The sequence below is a fragment of the Lytechinus variegatus genome, chromosome 13, assembly GCF_018143015.1.
Source record: "Lytechinus variegatus isolate NC3 chromosome 13, Lvar_3.0, whole genome shotgun sequence".
Lineage (NCBI taxonomy): Eukaryota > Metazoa > Echinodermata > Echinoidea > Temnopleuroida > Toxopneustidae > Lytechinus > Lytechinus variegatus.
The window spans coordinates 3,284,678-3,306,191 of NC_054752.1; the positions used below are offsets into that span (position 1 = coordinate 3,284,678).

A 21,514-nucleotide genomic window follows, 5' to 3' on the forward strand; every position below is an offset into this window, starting at 1 on the left:
AATGTGGATCGATTGCTATTTCCTTTTAAAAACGTACTTACACTGGACCTCATTCTTAGCAGGTCATTGAAAAAAAATCCGACTGACGTCCTCTTGGTATTTCATTATCGTATATACACTTTCACACGTAGACACTTCTATTGCCTTTAACATTTTGATTTACCGTTAGTGAAAAACGGTATTTGGTTATTCATCACATGGGGTAGATAGGAACTTCCAAAAGAGGACACATTAAGAAAAATCTGACAAACACATTCCAGAGGACTGGTTAGACGTTCCTTTTTTATTTAGTGTAAACATTCATGAATCCCTATAGTTTCCTCGTTACTTGCTATTAAAAAAGTACCTATAAGTATGCTTTTATATAAGATAATGAATGTACCTCATATCCCTGAGAAGAGGTATGATTATTGGAAAAGTCAAATTACTGTTCCTGAAGAAACCATTTGAGGAAAGGTTCATAATGTCAATTTCACTTGTACTATTGACACTAGATTGCGCCCTTTTTATTTTAAAATATTTCATAAAACAATAGCATTGAATGATTTTTTATTCAAAATCAATAGAAAGGAATCTCCCAACTGTGTATTTTGTGAAAAGGAAGAAGAAACGATTTTACACTTATTTTACGAATGTGAAAAAGTGACTCCACTCTGGAAATATGTTACAAATTCATTAGAAAGTAAAAGCAATGTCATTAATCTTACGAGTTTTGAGAAACTCTTTGGTATAGTAACTGAAAAAAAAATTGAGATTTGAGCTTGAAGAAGTTTACTTGTAAAACACGTTGCATTTTTTTATACCCCGCAAGAATATAATATTTTGCCACGGCTCATTACCTGATATATTGGTTGTACGTACAGGTATGTGTTCAGATTGTTTTAGTTTGTTCTGGATTATGTTACATGTCACATTTTTTTTCTTTATCAATGTTGTTGTTTTATTTTTGTTTGTTTGTTTACGATCATTCTAATTATGTAAATATTGTGATTTCTTGTAATTGATTATTTATGAAAACAATAAAAACATAATTAAAAAAGAAAAATCTGACAAGCAGAAGAAAATACTTGCCGAACATTTTCAGGTACAAATATTTTTATATCTCTCAAAGGCCGCGGGCACAGGCCGGATGAGATTGATTATGAGATTTCAAGAAAAGCATTTTGTTACTAGTATTACTTCATTTTCATTTTTTTTCTTCATTTTATTATTTATGAACAAAAACAAAATGCATTCGAAGTTTCGGCACCACTTTCGAAGTTACGACAATCGTCTGTGGCATTCAACCGTAGATGGCGCGCATGCAAATTATTTTTTACATGATATTCTTGACAACAAAAAATGGCCAGTGACAACAATCCAGCGAAGGAGAAGGCAACGACAAAGAAAATGGTTGACATTACCGTAAATAAGGGAGCTGTTGTACCATACGATATGGATGATATCCAGTAAGTTTCTAGAATGATGAATAAAATATTTCAAACTATTTTTTGTAATTCCTTACAAGTAAATATTCACATTGGGACAAAGATCAACCGATGATCAGCGTCAGCGGGCGAGGACCGGAATGGCAGCTCGGCCCCGGCCGACAGCGGGGCGGGGCGGGTTAGGCTTTGTGCCTAGGGCCTAGGCGCAGGCCCTAGCTAGCGCCAGACAGCTGGCAGCCGTCTGTTTCGAGGAGTTTTTTTTAATTTTTAATTTTTTGTTAATTGCTCCTCGTACACAGACGGCTTGCTATCGTGCAGCCACCATTAGGGGGTTAACAATGCGGCATTATCGTGATATAGGGTAGCGATCGCAACGGGTTCGCGTTTAACACATTTCCTTCTGCCAACACACAAAATGGGCAAAATTCATTGAGCCAGTGTATCAATATTTCAAATTCTTTTTTCATAAAATGTTACGATCTTTTTCTGTTATATCAAGCCCTTATTTCTAGTCAATTTACTCACATTTGCATCGCCAAAATGTTTTTAAGGCCGTTTTCGAGAGCACCACCTGTCCGTCGTCACACAATGGAAGTCGCCATTTTGGAAAATATGACTCCAGAACCGGGTTAATCTTGCAAGTTACTTTTACTTGTTGACGCCCTCCAGGGGCATCAAATAACCATGTGTTATGTATCATTAAAATCGGCAGACTTTCTTCTACAAGTTAGTGATGATTTCAGTTTAATGTCGGCAATGTTTTTCGTTACAAAAAGGAGTTTTTTGGACACTTAAGGTAAATCATGTTTCTATTTTCTTACTTCAAAGCCGTATAAACAGAAAATTTCCCAGGGAACAGTCAAATATCAGATATAAATTAATCCTTTGAAGTGTATTTGTATCAGAAAATCTAATTTTGATATATAAGAATGTGTCGCATAGCTGCGCAAGAGGCGAATGCAAGCCCATGTTGTGCCTCCTAGAGCAGCCATTCTCAATTACTTTTTTTGAAGCGCCACATTTCTTGTTGAGAATCTGTAATGCTCCACTATCCATTACCCAAACCAGCAATGTATCAGCGGAGGGGATATAGATGCCCCTGGTGGGGGTCGAAGGGACAGAGCCCCCAGAAATTTTGGAATATGAGGCCTTTTTAATTGCCCAGACGGGCTCTAATTAATATCAACAGAAGAAATACAAATGCCAACAAACTACACAATATTAATGAAAAAAAATGACCAGTGACTCTTTCACAACATACCAATGATACCACTAGTTCAGACTGTTCTGCACCAGATGTATTGGCTGAAGCAAGTGGCGTAATGAGTAAAAATAAATGAGGGGGCTAGATATGGCAGCTGAAGCAAAAATAGTGAACTTTTAGATACAAATCTATATTTTGACATAATATTAAGACATAATACAATATTCCACTCTTTCCCTTTCTCCTTTTTTTCTTGGCCATGAAACACTTGGGGCCCCAATCCCAACCCCCATCTGTATGCCAGTGGCTGAATTAGTTACGTTCCCTGATCTTTTTGCAAGGGCTGAAAATTTGGCGTTGCACTGCACTAACGCCCCAAACTACCCCTGTCTCTACAACTCACGCGCAGTATCATTCATTCAGTTCGTGTTAAGCAAGAGTGCATGCATGCAGGCAATGCATCTGAGTATATAAAACCTATGTATTTCACTTTTACAACTTCGGATTTTAATCGGCTCTGGAAACAAAGTTTCTGCTTGTTATGTCCCAAATTCATAATCTTTTATGATCAGGATGTTCTTTGAATATCATATTATTTGATGTTTAACTCTTAACCAAAACGTATACTCTGGAAATGAAAAATTTGAATTAGAAATCCTACCAACGGGGTTTTCAAATCACTTGTGTAGCACATAAACTCAATACAGCATAGAATAAATAAAAAGGAGAACACCATCGATCTTCCAATCATTATAATAGTGGTTATCGAGTGCTAAATTGGGCAAAATTTGAGGAATACAATTAGCAATTAAGTGTCAAGTAAACAGTTTTGGTTTTCTCTTTATATTAAACTTAATCACCAAATCCTTATTTCCAGGTTACTGGTAGATACATTTTTTCTCCCAAATTTTTCCTTTTTTAAAATTTTTTATACTGGCTCCCAAGCGCCACTCCGCAAGGCTCGGTGCGCCACAAGTGGCGCGCGCGCCACCATTTGAGAATCCCTGTCCTAGAGTGTGATTTTGGTGCCGTGGCTGACCGAAAGGAGTGGGCGTGGTGGCCGTGGGTGTGGTACTTGATGCATGTATGTTATTGTTAAACCCATTGAAATTAGTTAAAGTTGTGCATTAAATTTCTGCATGAATTATGTGTATTGATGATAAATTAATGATAATTTCAACTTAATATTTCAAGAAAAAAAAAACAGGCGGGAATTAAAGCATGTTTAATTCCAGTCTCATTTTTTTCATGGTGTACAGGCGCAGACCATGCATTGACTGCTGCCTGGTACTGGTATTAAAATGAATAGATACATGACTATATCTATATTCTGTTGTTTTGTGTCATCATATCAATAAGCTGTCTCATCAATTCACATGATGTACACAATAATGGGTCCCTGTTTTATTATGTTTACTAGGAGGGAGATTATTTTGTAAATGTGATTTTAAATGTAGTAGAAATTCAGATAATGTCAGAGACTTGCTTTTTAACTTTATATATTCCAATATATTTAATGTTAATATATTCTATAATTCTAAGCAGTGGAGTACATTTCTAGCTACTGTTGCAGCTCCAGCTGTCTGATCTCGCATTCTCGGATCTGTTTGAGACATCATGGTAATTATACAGAATACAGAGTGAACATGGACAAACAGAAAGAAAAAAAAAATTTACTTGCAGAACATAATTTTCTACTTTTGAATGATATAAATCTTACAGATACCGGGAAGTATAGTGGGACATTCATTTTTATTTTCTGATTAAAGTCTGTTGAGGAATGAGACCCCCAAGAGTTGATTAATTTTTTTTAACAACGCAAAGCGTCCCATGCACTTCTCTTGTCTTATTCTAATTTGTTATCTTTCTTCTTGTATACTATATTTTCACAAATAGAAGCTGTTTGAATAAGAAAAATATGAAGGTAACACAGCCATGCTCTACAAGATCACCTCTTGTGTTGCATTTTAGTCAAATTAACTTAGTAACCTACATGAAAAAAAAGTATGGAAGTTTCTTAGATCTACAAGTACCTGTAGATCTGCCACCCAATGGGTACTTGTCTTGGACTTGGGTGGCAGAAAAGTTTCGCGTATAGCGTCCCTTTAAGAGGCCATATCTTCAGTTATGGTGCTCCAATTGTAATTTGGTCTTCACCATTGAATTTGTCTTGAAAAAACCTTTCAAGTGATGTATAATTTGTCTGTATTTAAAAAAAACAAAAAAATCATGTAATATAGCTATATCGGGAACCACCGTTCACTTCATACAGCAGCGCTTTATTCAGTCACACGCACGGTTCCCTATTTCCACCTCCATTCACTTTGTTCACAAGTGCGCATACACAAATCTACGAGTGGTTCCCAAAACCACGATTTGGCCCATGCTAAATCCCCCCGACGGGCTCATCGATTTTTGATCATATTTTTAAAGAATTCATTAAAAAAAACGAGAAATTCATTATGAAAAGATGGGAAGAGCTTACGGCCGTGTTTACGTCGCCATCTTGATTTCTTTGTCTTTCGCTTGGCGACAGCACGCAAATCGCGTGAATTCTTCTTTAAAAATATGATCAATATCGCAGAAATGTTGGAAATGAAGTTGGACCCCATGTACATGTTTTAGGGCTAGGGCCTAGATCTTTTAGAGGGAAAGTAGAATTCTCGGGGACGAAAGTTTCTGGTTTTGTACCTTCGTTGTTGTTATTCATTGTGTACCCGTATGTGGGGAAATATAGGTAGGGATCCCAGGCGTCAGTGGGGAGTGACCATACGTATAGTATATGACTTTCACTGCCCAGACTCCTCCAAGCTAGCCTAACGTTAGTCTGTACTATACTCAGTTCCTCCATGTCTGTGCGGTCTCCAAAATCTGCGCACCCGCGTATCTGCGCGATTCTAGTAAAAGAAGATACACAACGGGCACGAACTTATCACATGCAATACACAAGCAGGTATTCATTAAAAAATCTGACTCAAAATGGTGGGAAAATAATGAATTCAGGGCATTTCATGTGACGGCCTCAAAATGCAGCCTTTGTCATCAAAATCCCTGAAAAGTGCAAAGTGAATGAGTGCGCAGACATGGCGGCGGCGGCATCAACATCAAATCTTAACCTGAGGTTAAGTTTTTGAAATGACATCATAACTTAGAAAGTATATGGACCTAGTTCATGAAACTTGGCCATAAGGTTAATCAAGTATTACTGAACATCCTATTAAAGTTTCATGTCACATGACCAAGGTCAAAGGTCATTTAGGGTCAATGAACTTAGACCATGTTGGAGGAATCAACATCGAAATCTTAACCTGAGGTTAAGTTTTTGAAATGTCATCATAACTTGGAAAATATATGGACCTAGTTCATGAAACTTGGACATAAGGTTAATCAAGTATCACTGAATATCCTGCATGAGTTTCACGTCACATGACCAAGGTCAAAGGTCATTTAGGGTCAATGAACTTTGGCCGAATTGGGGATATCTGTTGAATTACCATCATAACTTTGAAAGTTTATGGATATGATTCATGAAACTTGGACATAATAGTAATCAAGCATCACTGAATATTTTGTGCAAGTTTCAGGTCTCATGATTAAGTTCAAAGGTCATTTAGGGTCAATGAACTTTGGCCGAATCGGGGGTATCTGTTGAATTACCATCATAACTTTGAAAGTTTATTAGTCTAGTTCATTAAACTTGGACATATGAGTAATCAAATCTCACTGAACATCCTGTGCGCGTTTCAGGTCACATGACCAAGGTCAAAGGTCAATGAACTTTGGCCGAATTGGGTTTATCTGTTGAATTACCATCAAAACTATGAAAGTTAATGGATTTTATTCATGAAACTTGTACATAAGAGTAATCAAGTATCACTGAACATCCTGTGCGAGTTTCAGGTCACATGATCAAGGTCAAAGGTCATGTAAGGTCAATGAACTTTGGCCATGTTGGGGTTTTTTGTTGAATAACCATCATATCTCTGTAAGTTTATTGGTCTGGTTCATAAAAAGTGGACATAAGAGTAACCATGTATCACTGAACATCTTGTGCGAGTTAGAGTAGTATTCAAAGTCAGCACTGCTGCTATATTGAACCGCGTGATGCAGGTGAGACGGCCAGAGGCATTCCACTTGTTTCAAGAAAATCTTATATTTTCTTTCATTATTTAATGAGAAATTTGGTACACTTACTCTTAATATTGTAAGGAACACTGTTAACCAAAAGATTTTGTGAAATAATAACAAATTCATGTTAAATCTTAACTAAAATTGTTAGGTGCGCAGACTTGGGGCCCACCATCATACCAAAATTAAGATTCTGTTCTGGCCTGAATTCTGAAATGCACCAAAAAAACGGGAAAAAAACTTGAAGTTGAATGGGGAAAAAACAGTGACTTACTTTGGCTGTCACGCAACTTCACTTCCCTGTATTTATCCAAACTTAATACATAAACATATGGCCATTTATGATTGAGTCTCTGTACAGATCGAGCTATAACTTCAGTCTCATACTGTGTATTTGGTGAGTGAAGCCAACAGAGTTCAGCGGAAAAGCCAACATAACAGAGACCAAAGCTTTTGGTATAGGATTGTCCCAGAAGACAAGGATATCCTCATAAACCAAGACAAATCATGTCTTGATAGAGTTTAGGGATTGTCCTTGTTTACGGGGACAGTTTTTTTTCACTTACCCCTACGGGACATACATGTAGACAGCAATTAGATCTACAATAGAGAATGACAGTGCTAAAAATAGATTCAGTGACCTCAATTTCCACCAGGGCCCAGTTCACCGTCTATTTTTCACGACTTGCCATCTTCCAATAATCTTGTTATGAAACCTAATAATGTTTACATTGACAAGTGCACTTGATTGGTGTCAGCACTTGACAGAATAAACTTTATAATAATAATAATATAGGTGATTACAGTTTTTTTATAGCACATATCACATGAATAATGTCTCTATGCGGTTCTAAAGGCCTTGGATATTATTACCCCAGCTGTAGCTTGGCAGCCGGAATTACTCTGATTACAGCGCACATGCATTTCAAGGTATAAATTCCTGCCAGGTACCCATTTACCTCACCTGGGTTGAGTGCAGCACAATGTGGATGAATTACTTGCTAAAGGAAACTATGCCGTGGTTGGCTGGGATTTGAACCCATGACCCGGAGACTTATCCACTGTGCCACAACGCTCCACACAACTTTCCTAGATTTCTTGTGTGGAGAAATCTTTAAAAACTTCGACAGTTCCTGCATTCTGGGACAATCCCAATTTTCTGACCAACTGCTCTGGGCTCTACTGCCCTGGTTGGTTGTTCATTCATGCCATGCCACCATGTTGTTTCATTTTATTAATTTTTTACAGACCTTCCATCTCAGACCAGCAAAAAGTTGGATTCTTCCGTCAGGATCGGGCGTCCCAGACCCTGGAGTCAGAGATCCTGGAGCTCAAACAGATGACCTATGTTCTACAGACATTGCTAAGAGTGAGTATACCTTGATTCTAACTGCTGTTTGTCCTGTTTGCAAAACTCTTTTGGAAGGGGAAAGATATTGGAAACATTTTGGATTCTTAGTCTCAGAGTAAACTATCGGCAGAAATGTGCTGATATTAATTATAATTTAATGCCAATAATATTGACTCTGTTCAGATCAGAAAGTGATGCACACATGTGTACACAAACAAGTTTGTATTTCTTTAAATACTAACACAATTCAGTCAGAATATTTCTTTTCAGAAAAATAAAACTTTCTTTTTCATGGAAAGATTTATCTGTAATATTGGATAATGAAATGAAGAAAAAAAAATCGAAAAAGTTGAGATTGAAAATAAAGGAGGGAAAGATTTTATTCGATTAAAGGACAGAAGAATGCCATATTATTTATCGCTTTTCTCATAAGAACCTGTCAATACCACTGTAGGAACACGTGAGGCTGACCGGCGTTTTCGCCTGAGATAATTTATGATAATATTCATGATCTTACAGTGTGATTTCTTGGTGGAATTTCTTTGCAGGAATCGAAAGAGCTGAAGCGAGAGCTTGCGGTGGCCAAGCAGGTGATGAGAGCCGACTACGAGAACAAACTCCAGGAGAAAGCCCTGGATATGTACTGCAGGATAAATGAACATGTGGAAGTCTTGGAGAGGTCCCATAAAGAGGTAAGGTATCAACACTTTGCCTTATCACAACAACAAAGCAAAAAACTAGACTGAGCACCTTATTTTGTACTACATATCACTGGTCAGTTTAGATTCGGTTTTATTGCTGTGAATCAGAATAGAGCATTATAATGGGATAAATGACAAACTTGTCAGATAAAACTACTAAAAGAGGTCAGGAGTAAATTCTCATACTGAATTGTAAATTTTTATAGAAATTTCTTGATACATACTGCAGAGGAAATGAGTATATGGAGGTTATGGAAAGGGCACATAAAGAGATAAGATGTGGATTTTTGTACTATTTCTCAATCTTGCATTGTACATGCTGTCTTCTTTTCGATTAAGTGTCGAATAAAATTATAATAATAATTCTTAAAATGAGAACAATTACAAACTTCAAGAGAAACTTCATCATATTTACCGCAGAATATATAAGCATGTGGAAGTACGGGGGAGTGACTTCTGAAATATCTTGTCAGTGACTTTCACAGAGTAATCTGTTCTGAGCCAATGTGATGCAAGGATTTCAGTAGCTTTTAACTGTTGTCGGTAAAAATCACTATTTGTTTCATGTAATGCACACCCTCAGGAAATGGCCCTTAAAGAGGTAAAGTGTATATTGTAATACTGTCATATAATTGCTTTCTTGATTATTTGAGAACTTCATACCTGGTGTGTTGAATTGTTTTGAAAAGGATAGCACATTACCACTCCAAGTATTAAATCAAAATTAATATGAAACATTTGTTTTTCTGACTATATTTTAGTAGTTTTGCTAATCTGGATTCTCTCTTTTTCTTACTATAGCGTGTTGAGGTGGTAAGAAGAAGCTTCAGACAACAACTCACCAATTCCATTGCAAAAATCGCACATGATTGGAAGGTAAGAAGTTTTCTTCATCTTTTTTTTCTTACTGAAGTAGTTCAAAAGTTTTATTCTGACTGCATTTTGCAAATCTGCGAAATGCAATTTTAATTTTCAATCATTTTTCATGACTTACATGTGTAATATGTATGTACAGTGCCAGACTCAAAAGGAGTGGGGATGAAAATTTATGAAAAAGACAATAGAAAAGTTTAAATATTTTGGCCCCTCCCCTAATTTGGCAAGAATAGGGTGGGGTGTGATGGGATAGATGAACCCGCCTCCTACGGGATAATTCCTGACCCGCCGTTGTATTTGTGACATACGTATCTGAGGTTTCTTTCATCCAATAAAGTAGAATTATCACTCCATTGACTCATCTTTTTAGAAAAGACTTGTATTTTATTTAATATCATTATGATGAATTGAGAAATTGATATAAATCTCAGTTTGAGTTTGATTTGAACATGTCTTTTATAATATGGGCCCCATCATTTTTTTGAATGCATGAGCGCTGAGAGGCAGCTCGAGCTAAAGCCGGGGTAATAATAATAAAAAAAAAAACGCGCCTCGGAATAGAATATTTCTAGATAGATGGCGCTATATAAATGCCTATTATTATTATTATTATTGGCCCCATCATTTTTTTTGCAAGTTAATTATGAAAAGCAAGAGAACCGTGTGGAGAATAAAGGGAATATTTATGAGCTCTTTTCCTAGGTAGAAATAAGAATTCAACTTGCATTCCCCGTCTTACAAAGAGTTACAATTGATCCGATCAATCTCAAGTATATTGAAATCCATCAATGTCATAAATTTTTTTTTTGAAATTTGCTCACTGTCCTTTGAAAACAAAGAGAACCATACTGACTTGTCAAGAAATCAAAGAATGTATGAATATACATCATTTCTAAAAAAAATATTTTGAACAAACATGAATTTTAGATGTTGACGTTGTGGCTTTCCATGGTTGCTATTGGTCGGATCAATTACAACTCTTTGTAAGACGGGGCCCCAGGGTCCTTTTAGTAGATGGCCCAAGATGCTTAACATCAGACTTGAGAAGCTGTTATGCATTGTGCAAACTTATACCTTTCAAAATGCTATTGAGCCAGAAACATGTTTTTGCATGAGAGAGAGAGATTCAGAGGTGTTTTGAAACATGTTTACTGGTATAATTTGATTATTTTCTCCCATTTCCTGTTTTAGAGAAAAGTTTTACCCCACAGTACAAGTTTTAATACAACAATAACACAAAAGGGTGGGCCCTTTTTATGAACACTCGTATTCGGGGCAGATGGTGCATTGCATTGACAATGCTCATTTTCAAAATGAAATTTTCTAGTTCATCATAAATTATAATATCATATTTTACCCACGGTAGCCATTTCATTTCTGAAAACTGTTCTACCACCGGGCCCTGCTTAACATGATAAAGTTATTTTTAACTTTAGCACAGCTACCTTGATCGAGCGCTCGAGCATTAGAAGAGGTACAGATGTGTACTCTTCCTGTTTGTTTTTACACAAAAATTTGTTGTTTTTTTACTAGATGTTTTGAGTCCGAATTTTCTATTTGAGCATATTTGTCTTATTTAATTTATGGCTTGTTCCTTCCTAGAATCATGCGAGCAAAAAGATGAACGCTGAGCTGAAGAAACAATCAAGTAACACAGCCGCCCTCTTAGACGAACACAAAGCTCTCCAGAATCAGGTCGCTTCCCAAGAAGGCATCATCGAGATGTTAAAGATGCAGTTAGAACAACAAGCTAATGTGAGTTAAGACTGTCCTATGGATGGAATATATCAATGCTCTTCTTGAGGGGGTTTGGGAGACTGAAATTTGGGAATACTCCCCCCCCCCAAAAAAAAAAAAAGAGATTAATGCTGAATTCTTTGAGAAGAAACATTGGTTTTAATTTACCATCTTTTAAGCAAATGTGGGTATATTCACAAAATAATAGGATAGACAGAACTTAAAGGGGTGGTCCAGGCTGAAAATATTTATAGCTTAATACACAGAGTAGAACTCACTGAGCAAAACGCTGAAAATTTCATCAAAATCGGATAACAAATAATAAAGTTATTGAAGTTTAAAGTTTAGCAATATTTTGTGAAAACAGTCGTCATGAATATTCATTAGGCGAGCTGATGATGTCACATCTCCACTTTCCGTTTTTCTTATGTTATTACATAAAATCTTTTTTCATTATTTCATACTTGTGTGAATAAAATGTCTCCCTTATAATGAAATAAGTTGCAGCAATAAATATCTAATGCACTAAATCAGTTGTCAATCCAATTTTTCTAGTTCTTGGAGGAAAAAAATTGAATAAACCTAATTTCATATAATAAAATACAAAAGAAAAAGTGGAGACGTGACATCATCAGCCCACCTAATGAATATTCATGGCGACTGTTTTTACAAAATATTACTAAACTTTAAAATTCAATAACTTTGCTATTTGTTGTCCGATTTTGACGAAATTTTCGGCATTTTGTTCAGTGAATTCTACTCTACTCTATTTATTAAGCTATAAATACTTTCAGCCTGGACCACCCCTTTAATCAAGTTAATTGATGTAGCATATCCAATGCAAGTTATCATGTTGATAGGTAAGATATTACATGTATGATTTTAAAAAAGTACCCATTATGTGAAAATTTTGAGGTACTCTAACCCTACAAATCTGCCCTGGTCACATTTAGCTCAGGTGTATGTAGTATGAAAGTGATATGTAAATTCAAAACCAGAGTCATATAGGCTTGGCGTTCATCTCCTCTCCCCCCCCCCCTTCTCCAGTTATGTGAATAACTACAAATAGCAAAATGTTATTAGTTTAGACTTTAAAAGAACTTCTACAAACTCTTTAGGAGAAAAATGGAAAATATCTACAATTTTGCGAGGAGGCAAATTTTGACCTATTTTACCTCCATGATTAGCCATTTTTGTCATTGAGAATAACATTTTTGACAAAGTGCCCCCCCCCCCCCCGGGAAGGCTCATACAGGCTTGCCGGCTTGAAAACGTAGTTTTTATTTCTTATCATTATCATCAGCATGTTTCAAGTAACGTAACTGCTGAATTTTGGTTGTCACTAGGCCCCTAGGAGTGAGGCATCCACACCCAGTGCTGTATATGAGGTGGAGGCGCTCAAGGATGAGATGGTCGTCATGAAGAGGAAAGTCGACGGCTTGGAATCTGCCCTGGATGGCAAGGATGAACTCATTGAAGAATTGAGTAAGGATGTAGTTTTATAACTTCTAAAGAGTCAATGGCAAAGAAAAAAGAGTGTAGTGATTTCACAGTACGCCATGTATTTTTTCGTGGGCATCTGTTGGTCCTGAAATGGACCACCAAAACTCAATGTTTCGAAAGAGTGTCTTCTCTTGTCGTATCCTGGATATTCTCCTGAAGACAAAAAGAAAACGCTTATTGAAACATTGGATCTGAGTGGTCCTTTTCAGGACCAACATATACCCATGAAAGAATACATGGTGTAACATTAAATCTCTACATTCAAGAATTAGAGTGTATTTGGGCTTTGAAAGGATGAATGAATTTTCTTCAAAGTAGATAAGTTTGCATCTGATGGAATTAAAGATATGATGTATAACTTTGTATCGTACAATCAACGATTCCTGAATGTTTAAATAAAGTGGAAGCCATTATAACTAATAATTCTTTGTTGTTATGATACTATCCAAGATAGCGTACAACCAAATTGTTATCAATAATATTTGTATTCTTAAGATTACAATCAAACCCGTCTATAGAGAAATTCTGTCTATGGTGGCCACAAAAATTATTTCCCTTTTGAAAGGAACATACCTGTATTGGAGAACCAACCTGTCTATAAAGGCCACTTGTCTAAAGTGGTCACTTTCTGTTTCCATTGGGTGGCTTTAATTGACAGGTTTGCCTGTATTTTCTTTTTAGATATGTTTGAAGAAGCAAAATAGCCTGCCAGTGGTCAACGTTGTATCAACTCAGTTACCTGACTTCACGTTTCAGACATTGCTTTTTATTTTTATTTGTTCTTGATATTCTTTGCAGACAGGGATATTGAAAGGCTGAACAAAGACGTGGAGAAAGAAAGAGTGCATATTAAACAGGTCAGAATACGTATAATGATGATGCAGTCAACCTTGAATGAGTCAAACTCGGCATATATTACATAATCGCATAAGTGAACATTCTCCTTGTTACATTCATGACGAAAATCTTGCGTTTAAGAGCAGTATACCCCATTTTTCCTTATCAAATCTCTTCTCCCAGTACTACAAATCCTATTGCCCTCAAGCATGAAATTTAAGTATAGAAACACCTGTTTCTTGACCTCGGTCCGAAGATAATACACCCCAGCATCAACGGTCACAGCAGGGGGCCACACACGATGGATTGCAATGTGTGTTCTGGTGAGTGCATGGAGTTCCATGTATACACGCGTTGATAGAAACTTTTTCCTTTCTTTCTTTTTCTTTCTTTCTCTCTCTCTTCCTTCCTTCCTTCCTTTCTTTCGTTAAGACTGTATCGTTGCGCGAGTGAACGGCATGCATCCCATATTTTCTTGCTGTACGGACAGAAACTAGATGGGATGCATCGCGGTCCTTGCATGCTAAGCATACCGTAATTTTTATTCCGCATACTTTCCTTATTTCGAGGTCGATTTTCTTCGTTCGAAATTGAAAATGGACTAGTATTGGATGTCTGAATGTAATATGCCTTTGAAAACGTGATTAATATCGAATACAATAATTTCATTCCGAAGATCCTTCTACAGGCAGACAAGTCTTACGTAATAGCACAGCTGTTGTTTATCATTTCGTCCTTGGCTCAACGCTCGTTTGGCTGGCCCGTGGTGGTGAAATTGAGACAAGGGGATTACCTGGCCAAGATGGGTTTATCGGGGTTGGAAATGTTTTTGAGTTTCCAAACGCAAAACGGGGTATCCGACCGCAGTTTGCAGTCCGAAGTGAGGTCGGGAATCAAACAGGATATTTTCGTAATGTGTTTTTAACGCAAAAATTTTCATTGAAAAGCTAGAAGTACAACTCATTGTTGCGACATTTTGCCAGTTATCAATTTGGGACATTTTGCCACTTATCGATTGGCTTCTTTGGGCGAATGATGAACGTGTTGAAGGGGAGGCCCTCATAATGTCTGGGATTGGGTAGTTTCTGTGCGTATATTAGTAGATTGGACACAGTCTAGCAAGCCAACGAGGCAAAGAAATCTTTTGTTTTTAACCTGTCATAAGTTGATTTTTATTTGGGGGGGTCAAAGCTCTTTCTTCATTCTCAACAGATTTGATTTTAGCAAAGCTGACTGTAAAAATGTAAGAGTAATATGCAGCATGTTTCTGCATATTATTACACCTGGGTCAAGTGCAGCACAATTTGGATGAATATAGTATCTGAGAAAATTAATGCTCTGGCCTGCTGGCTGTCCATCTGTTTATAAGGCATGTATCATTTCATCTGTATTCCCTGTTAGGATTAAAAGGTAATTATGGAATGAATATGATAAAACTATTCATTTTGTTTTATTACCACAGTTACTGAAGGAATTAGAGGACTCGAAAGCAACAGCGATGCAAGAAATTTCATCTTTAAAAAGACAGGTTTGTGAATTCACATCCGTCAATATTGCAGTTTTTCCTCTCATAGTTATACACGCTAAAGCTTGTCTGAAAGCCTTTAAGATTCAATATTGTGAATAGGTGTCATCTAAACATATTGCAAAAAGCGCAGTGACCATCATTTTTTTATTTGTTGATTCTTTTTAAAGAAATAAATTTTTATTTGAAGAAAATCTAGCAACATTTTATGGTAATGCTAGATTTTTTTCATTTTAAAATAGCATGTTTAAATATCAGATAAAAATACTTTTATCTTACAAGCTAAAATCTCAAGAAAGGGTTATCTTTTTCATACTTTATGTTGCCATTGTTGACACGTTTGTTGTGTTATTCTGGATCTTGTTTTTTCCTCAAATGAATTTATATAGTTGGTACTTGACAAGTAAATATATGAAAATTTCATTACTTAGCAGTTGAAGTTATAAAAATTTATTGTAAATGGTACTGTCTACTGGGCGATAATTCAAAGATATTTGATTGTTTTTTATTACTATTTTCAGGCCGAGAAGCAGAGACTTAACATGGAAAAGGATATGCAGGAAAAAATGAAGAAGTCAAGGGATGATGTAAGTGTATTTTGTTTGAAATTCCTACTTCAGCTTTATTTGGTGGTCATTCCTTAGAATAGGTCACCAGTCTATGATAGTTCATTGCTTATTTCAAATCAGAAACCAAGATTAAATCTTGACCATTTTGTTCAGGGGGTGTTTCCCAACATTGACTTGAATGCTTTAATGCTGATGTGCACATGTGTAATCTTATTGATTAGTTAGCAGAAGCGTGTCCCCTGCATGATTTGTGCAATGATGCCTTTAATACAGCGAAATGAAGTGCAACTCTATGTCAACTTTGATTTTTGTGAACCCCCCCCTGATTGAATGCAATTTGTGATTCCATGTATATTTTGTGTTGAATCAATCAACTCAACTTTATTTGATAGTCATTCCCCAGGATGGTCACCAATCGATGATATTTCAATGCAAATCTGATACCAAGTTTATTTCTTGACTAGTCTATTTTAATCAGATAGAATGCAATTTTGAATTAAAAAACTGTAAAAATTTGAGGAGCTAGACCAAACCGTATATTTCAAACCAAACCTTTGGTCATCAGGGAATGATTTACGATAGAATTTCTTAATTCTTACCTATCTTCATTTTGTCAAAATTACAAGCCTGTCATCAATATGCAGTACACTCCCAGTATTTTATGGATTAGATTCTATGTTTTTTATGAAAGGTGATTTGTATCTGTGACTAAATGCAATAAGTGTTAGCTATTAGGTGAATATGCATGAGTTGACTTTCCATAAGTCAAATAAATGCAATAGTTAAAGCCATTTTTGGGACTGAAATATGCTTAATGTTTTATTTGCCTCTTGTAAGTGAAAATTTTCCTAGGTCGGACAGATATATGTATCCTGTAGTCTCAAGAAATTTGGCTAATGCCATTTTCACGCGAAGTGCAGTTACTCAGGAGTAACTCCGGATTGAGTTGATACAACATTACATCCCCTTCCAAACTGGCAAGCTCCCCAGTGGTGTACCCGCAGTCGTTCCAGTATGTTTTTTACAACTACAAAGAAAAAATCAGTAAAAAGTCAGAACGATTGCCCTACTCAGCCTTGATTCCATAACATTGTTTTGCAGAGGGTCCATAAGACTCCATAATTGCTGTAAAAATACATGTTAACAATAAAAATTGGGAAAGGGAAAAAACTTATATTACAGTTGATTTAAAAGGAAGATATTTTAACAAAATCTATTATGTTTGTAATTCAGTTTTGGTAGATCATTGGTAATGCTCAATTTCATTTTTTTTTTTGCAACGCCTTGATTCTTGTTTATCTTTATTTTTCAGATGTTGAATCTTGCTAAGCAACACGCAGCAGAGGCTCAGAAGGCAGAGGAAGAAAGACTCAGACTTCTCGCAGAGAAAGAGAAACAAGCAAGGGAAATACAGAAAAATGTATGTTTTATGCTTCTTTCATTTTAATTTCAAGTTCGGCATTGATTTTATGGAGGATAGAGCCCAGATTGGGTCATTTTATTTGTTTGATGACCCCCCCCCCCCCACCCCATGATACAACCATTGAATGTGAATTCACAAAGAAAATCTACATGTAATTCGGCAGTGACATTATCAACAATATCGTTCAATCAACAGCTCATGACGAAAATCTCTCGTTTGAGGGCTGTATACCCCATTTTTCCTTATCAACAAATATCTTCTCCCAGTAATACAAATCCTATTGCCCTCAAGAGATTAAATTTAAGTATAGAAACACCTGTTTCTTGACCTCGGTCCGCGAAGATAATTCACCCCAGCATCTATGGTCACAGCAGGGGGCCACACACGATGGATTGCAATGTGTGTAGTTCCGGCGAGCGCATGGCCATGGATGTATACACGCGTTGATAGAAAGTTTTTTCTTTCTTTCTTTCCTTCCTTCTTTCTTTCTTTCTTTCTCTCTCTCCCTTCCTTCCTTTCTTTTTTCTTTCTTTCTTTCTCTCTCTCTATCTTCCTTCCTTTCTTTCTTTCTTTCTTCCTTCCTTTCTTTCCTTCTTTCTCTCTGTCTGGCTGTCTAGTTCTTTTCTTTCTAGACTTATTTTCTTCCTTCCTTTCTTTCCTTCTTTCTCTCTGTCTGGCTGTCTAATTCTTTTCTTTCTAGACTTATTTTCTTCATCCACCCCCTTTTGATCTACACCTCTAAAGAACGTGCATTTGCCAATCATATCTGTAGTAAGGCCTATGAATGTCCTTTTCTCAAAGCTGAGGTGTAGGCCTATACATAGAACATTAAAATACAAAGACCAGCATTATGAATCACAATGTTTGGATAGCATTTCAATGTTCTATTCATATCTATTCAGAACGTTTTCTAATTCACATGCGTTATTAGCAGGTGATCTTCTTTATCTCCCATTATTGTTCTTATTTTGTAGGCCTATAGCCTGTGTATACGGTAAACCTCCCTCTGAAATACCTTTCTTGGTTTCATGTTTTCTTTCAGATTTGTTTCCACCAAGGCGTGCCGGAACACTTTCATTTTTTTTTATTTTTTTTTTGGGGGGGGGGGCAAAATCCCGAAGGGGGCACAATATTTTTGAAAGCGTGAGATACGGAAGCGATCGAGCGGGAGAGGGTGTGGTTGAGGGTGTAAAAATTGAGTGTAAAAGTTGCGTTTCTAAGAGCATTCAAAAATAAATTTCTTGAGAATTAAACAGTCTTGGGGTTCTTTTTGATCCTGTTTCCTCCCTTCTGACCCAGACTGGTGTTTCTTCATGATCAGGGTCGCAGTTCCAGCAAATTACGAGCCTTATTGCAAACTCTATTGTTTTAAACCAATGTAATATAGGCCTTTTAAAGACTTTAAGATGACAAACATGACCGTATGCATCCGGGGGCCACCGATCGAGAGGGCAAAATTCACCCAAAGTGTGCACGAAATCTTTCAATTTTATTCTAGAAAATGCAAAAGCTCCCCCATCACCATGGGCGGAAATCCCAGGGGGACAGGGGGGATGCGTCCCCCTACCATTTAGGAAAGGGGTACATAATATCAAATGTCCCCCTACTATTTGTGCTCTTTTATTATGGAAAAAATACATAATTTCAAATCGAAATTATATCCTCGAATTTCGAAATATATATAAACAGATAGTTTTTGTTAAGAACTTGGTTAGGAAAAGAAAAGGCATACCGGCCCAACTATTCTCCAACTCTCATCTAGCCCTATATACCAGCCAAAGAGTGATGACATTGATGACATCGATGGCCATTGTCAATTTCATAACTAATAAAAATGATGAAAAAAGAAAATCGCCTCTGAATTTAGTGCATAGACGGTTAGACGAGAATGTTCCATACCCAGTAAAATCATACCTTTGTTAATCCAATTCACTTTCCCTTTATTCCAAATTTACTTGGAATATACTGAGAATATTTTCATTGTTTGCGTACTCAGTATAAAGAATAGTTTTCATGAGTTATGATTAATCCTTCACAATGAACTTTAACTATGCTTTATCCCCCAAATTTGTTTTTAAACACTCTATTAACGAGACTTATACTCCATTTTTATACAAAATTCCTGCCGTGGGAGGGGTCATCATAGGTAGATCAAGGGGCGAAGCGGCGGAAGGTGAGGCGAAAAATAAGAAGAAAGATAGGACCGGGAAGAAAGTTGAATGATGGAAGGGAGGTGAATAATTGGGAAAAAAGAAAACTTTCAGGACATGTTATAAAAATAATAAAATCGCTTGCGCTTTGCATAAATACACAGCCATCTTTTTATTTCAAAACGTGCTTGATTTTTTTTCACTTTTTTGGATCGAAATATATAAAATCAAATCATTTATCTCAGAAGATATCCATCTTTTTCATAATTTGTAGGTTTAGATATTAAAGAAAATTAGCTTGCCATTCGGTTTTAGTCTGAAATGTATTCATTAAAAGGTTAAACGTTATCACACTGTAATAAGATGGAAAAGGGGCTTTTCAAAGGTATGTTTCACAGAGGAACTGTTCGTCAAAAGACGCCAGGCTTACTATGATAATGTAATTGCCCCGTCAGGGGCAAAATTGTTCATTTTTGACAATAGAAATGACAATTTTTGGGCATAAAAGTGCCTTCATCGTATACTTTTGTCCTTTAATTATTTAATAATTTATCATTTTTCTACTTTCAGGGGGGCACATGGGGGGGGGGGCAAAATCTCGTTTTGCCCCCCCAAAAAATTTATTGGGGGGGGGGGCAAGTGCCCCCCTGCCCCCCCCTCGCTTCCGGCGCCCTTGTTAAAGATATATAGAGGGAAATAGAGATGGGGTGGAAATTCCACCCCATCTCTATTTCTCTCTCTCTCTTTCTCCCGACAAAAAGGACAGGGCACTAATTTTAATCACCTCATATTAGCAAAATGACAAATTTTGAACATTTTGACTTACAAAAAAATTAGCACAACATACCTAAGTCAGACATTTAATGGTGGAAACTAAAACGACCCAAAACAAACGGTGGAATGGATGCAGCGCACATGGGCAGTTTACCGGAGAACCACGTATGGTGCAATAATACGTCTGCGATTATAAAAATAGTTACAGGCATAGTTTGTATTTAAATTATGAATAAGACTTTGGGGTAAAAAAAATAATGATTTCATATTTTTGTGCATATCAGCAGCATGATTATTATACTTTGTATGTTGGTATGCCATTACTACTATTTTTCGAACGTTAAGACTGTATCATTGCGCGAGTGAACCCATTTTCTTGCTGGACGGACAGAAACTATGCATGCATCGCGGTCCTTGCATGCTAAGCATACCGTAATTTTTATTCGCTTACTTTCCTTATTTCAAGGTCGATTTTCTTCGTTCGAAATTGAAAATGGACTAGCATTGGATGTCTGAATGTAATATGCCTTTGAAAACGTGTTTAATATCGAATACAATAATTTCATTCCGAAGATCCTTCTACAGGCAGACAAGTCTTATGTAATAGCACAGCGTTGTTTATCATTTCGTCCTTGGCTCAACGCTCATTTAGCTGGCCCGTGGTGGTGAAATCGAGACAAGGGGATTACCTGGCCAAGATGGGTTTATCGGGGTTGGAAAAGTTTCCAAACGCGAATCGGGGTATAAAACCGCAGTTTGCAGTCCGAAGTGAGGTCGAGAATCAAACGGGACATTTTCGTAATGTTTCAGATCGAATGATATCATAATTCTACTGATTTGTGCATAAAGTGGTTGTCATGCTCTGATATATTATTTTCTGTGCTTCAAAACTGCATTTTTTTGTTCAAGTTGCACAAAATAGCTTAGTGCAATGGTTAAGTTTACTGCCATGAGCGCTGGTATCATAGGGTATGATTACTGATGAATAACTTGCAAAAGTTATGTTATACTAAAAAAGGAAAATTTTCATAGTCATATCATGCTTATCAAAGTTTCACAGTTTCACATTTGCATAAAAACTCAAATACAATAAAAATAAAAAACAAATTAAGTGAAATACAGGAAGCATATAAAACAAACTAGAATAAGGCAATATGTAATTATCATAAGAGAGAATTTCATGAAAGGATATGTCAACGTATTTATCTGACAAATTCTGTTGTATCTGACAGTAACCATAGTAACCATGCTTATTCAATTAAAACCAAGGTAAATTGTCAAATCTGATGACTCGTCCGATTGCAGGTGG

The 21,514-nt window shown here is 36.5% G+C and overlaps 1 protein-coding gene across 1 annotated transcript in view; it reads left to right on the top strand.

Moving 5' to 3' along the window:
• Window positions 1-1,303: 1,303 nt before the first annotated feature.
• LOC121426112 (uncharacterized protein C10orf67, mitochondrial-like) overlaps window positions 1,304-21,514 on the top strand; it is a 35,415-nt gene continuing 15,204 nt past the window's right edge. The window contains exons 1-10 of the mRNA XM_041622280.1: window positions 1,304-1,448; window positions 8,008-8,128; window positions 8,659-8,802; window positions 9,613-9,687; window positions 11,290-11,442; window positions 12,771-12,909; window positions 13,726-13,784; window positions 15,227-15,292; window positions 15,811-15,876; window positions 17,171-17,278. Coding sequence (XP_041478214.1) covers window positions 1,342-1,448; window positions 8,008-8,128; window positions 8,659-8,802; window positions 9,613-9,687; window positions 11,290-11,442; window positions 12,771-12,909; window positions 13,726-13,784; window positions 15,227-15,292; window positions 15,811-15,876; window positions 17,171-17,278 — 1,038 coding nt within the window. The 5' untranslated portion in view covers window positions 1,304-1,341. The remainder of the gene's footprint in view (window positions 1,449-8,007; window positions 8,129-8,658; window positions 8,803-9,612; window positions 9,688-11,289; window positions 11,443-12,770; window positions 12,910-13,725; window positions 13,785-15,226; window positions 15,293-15,810; window positions 15,877-17,170; window positions 17,279-21,514) is intronic.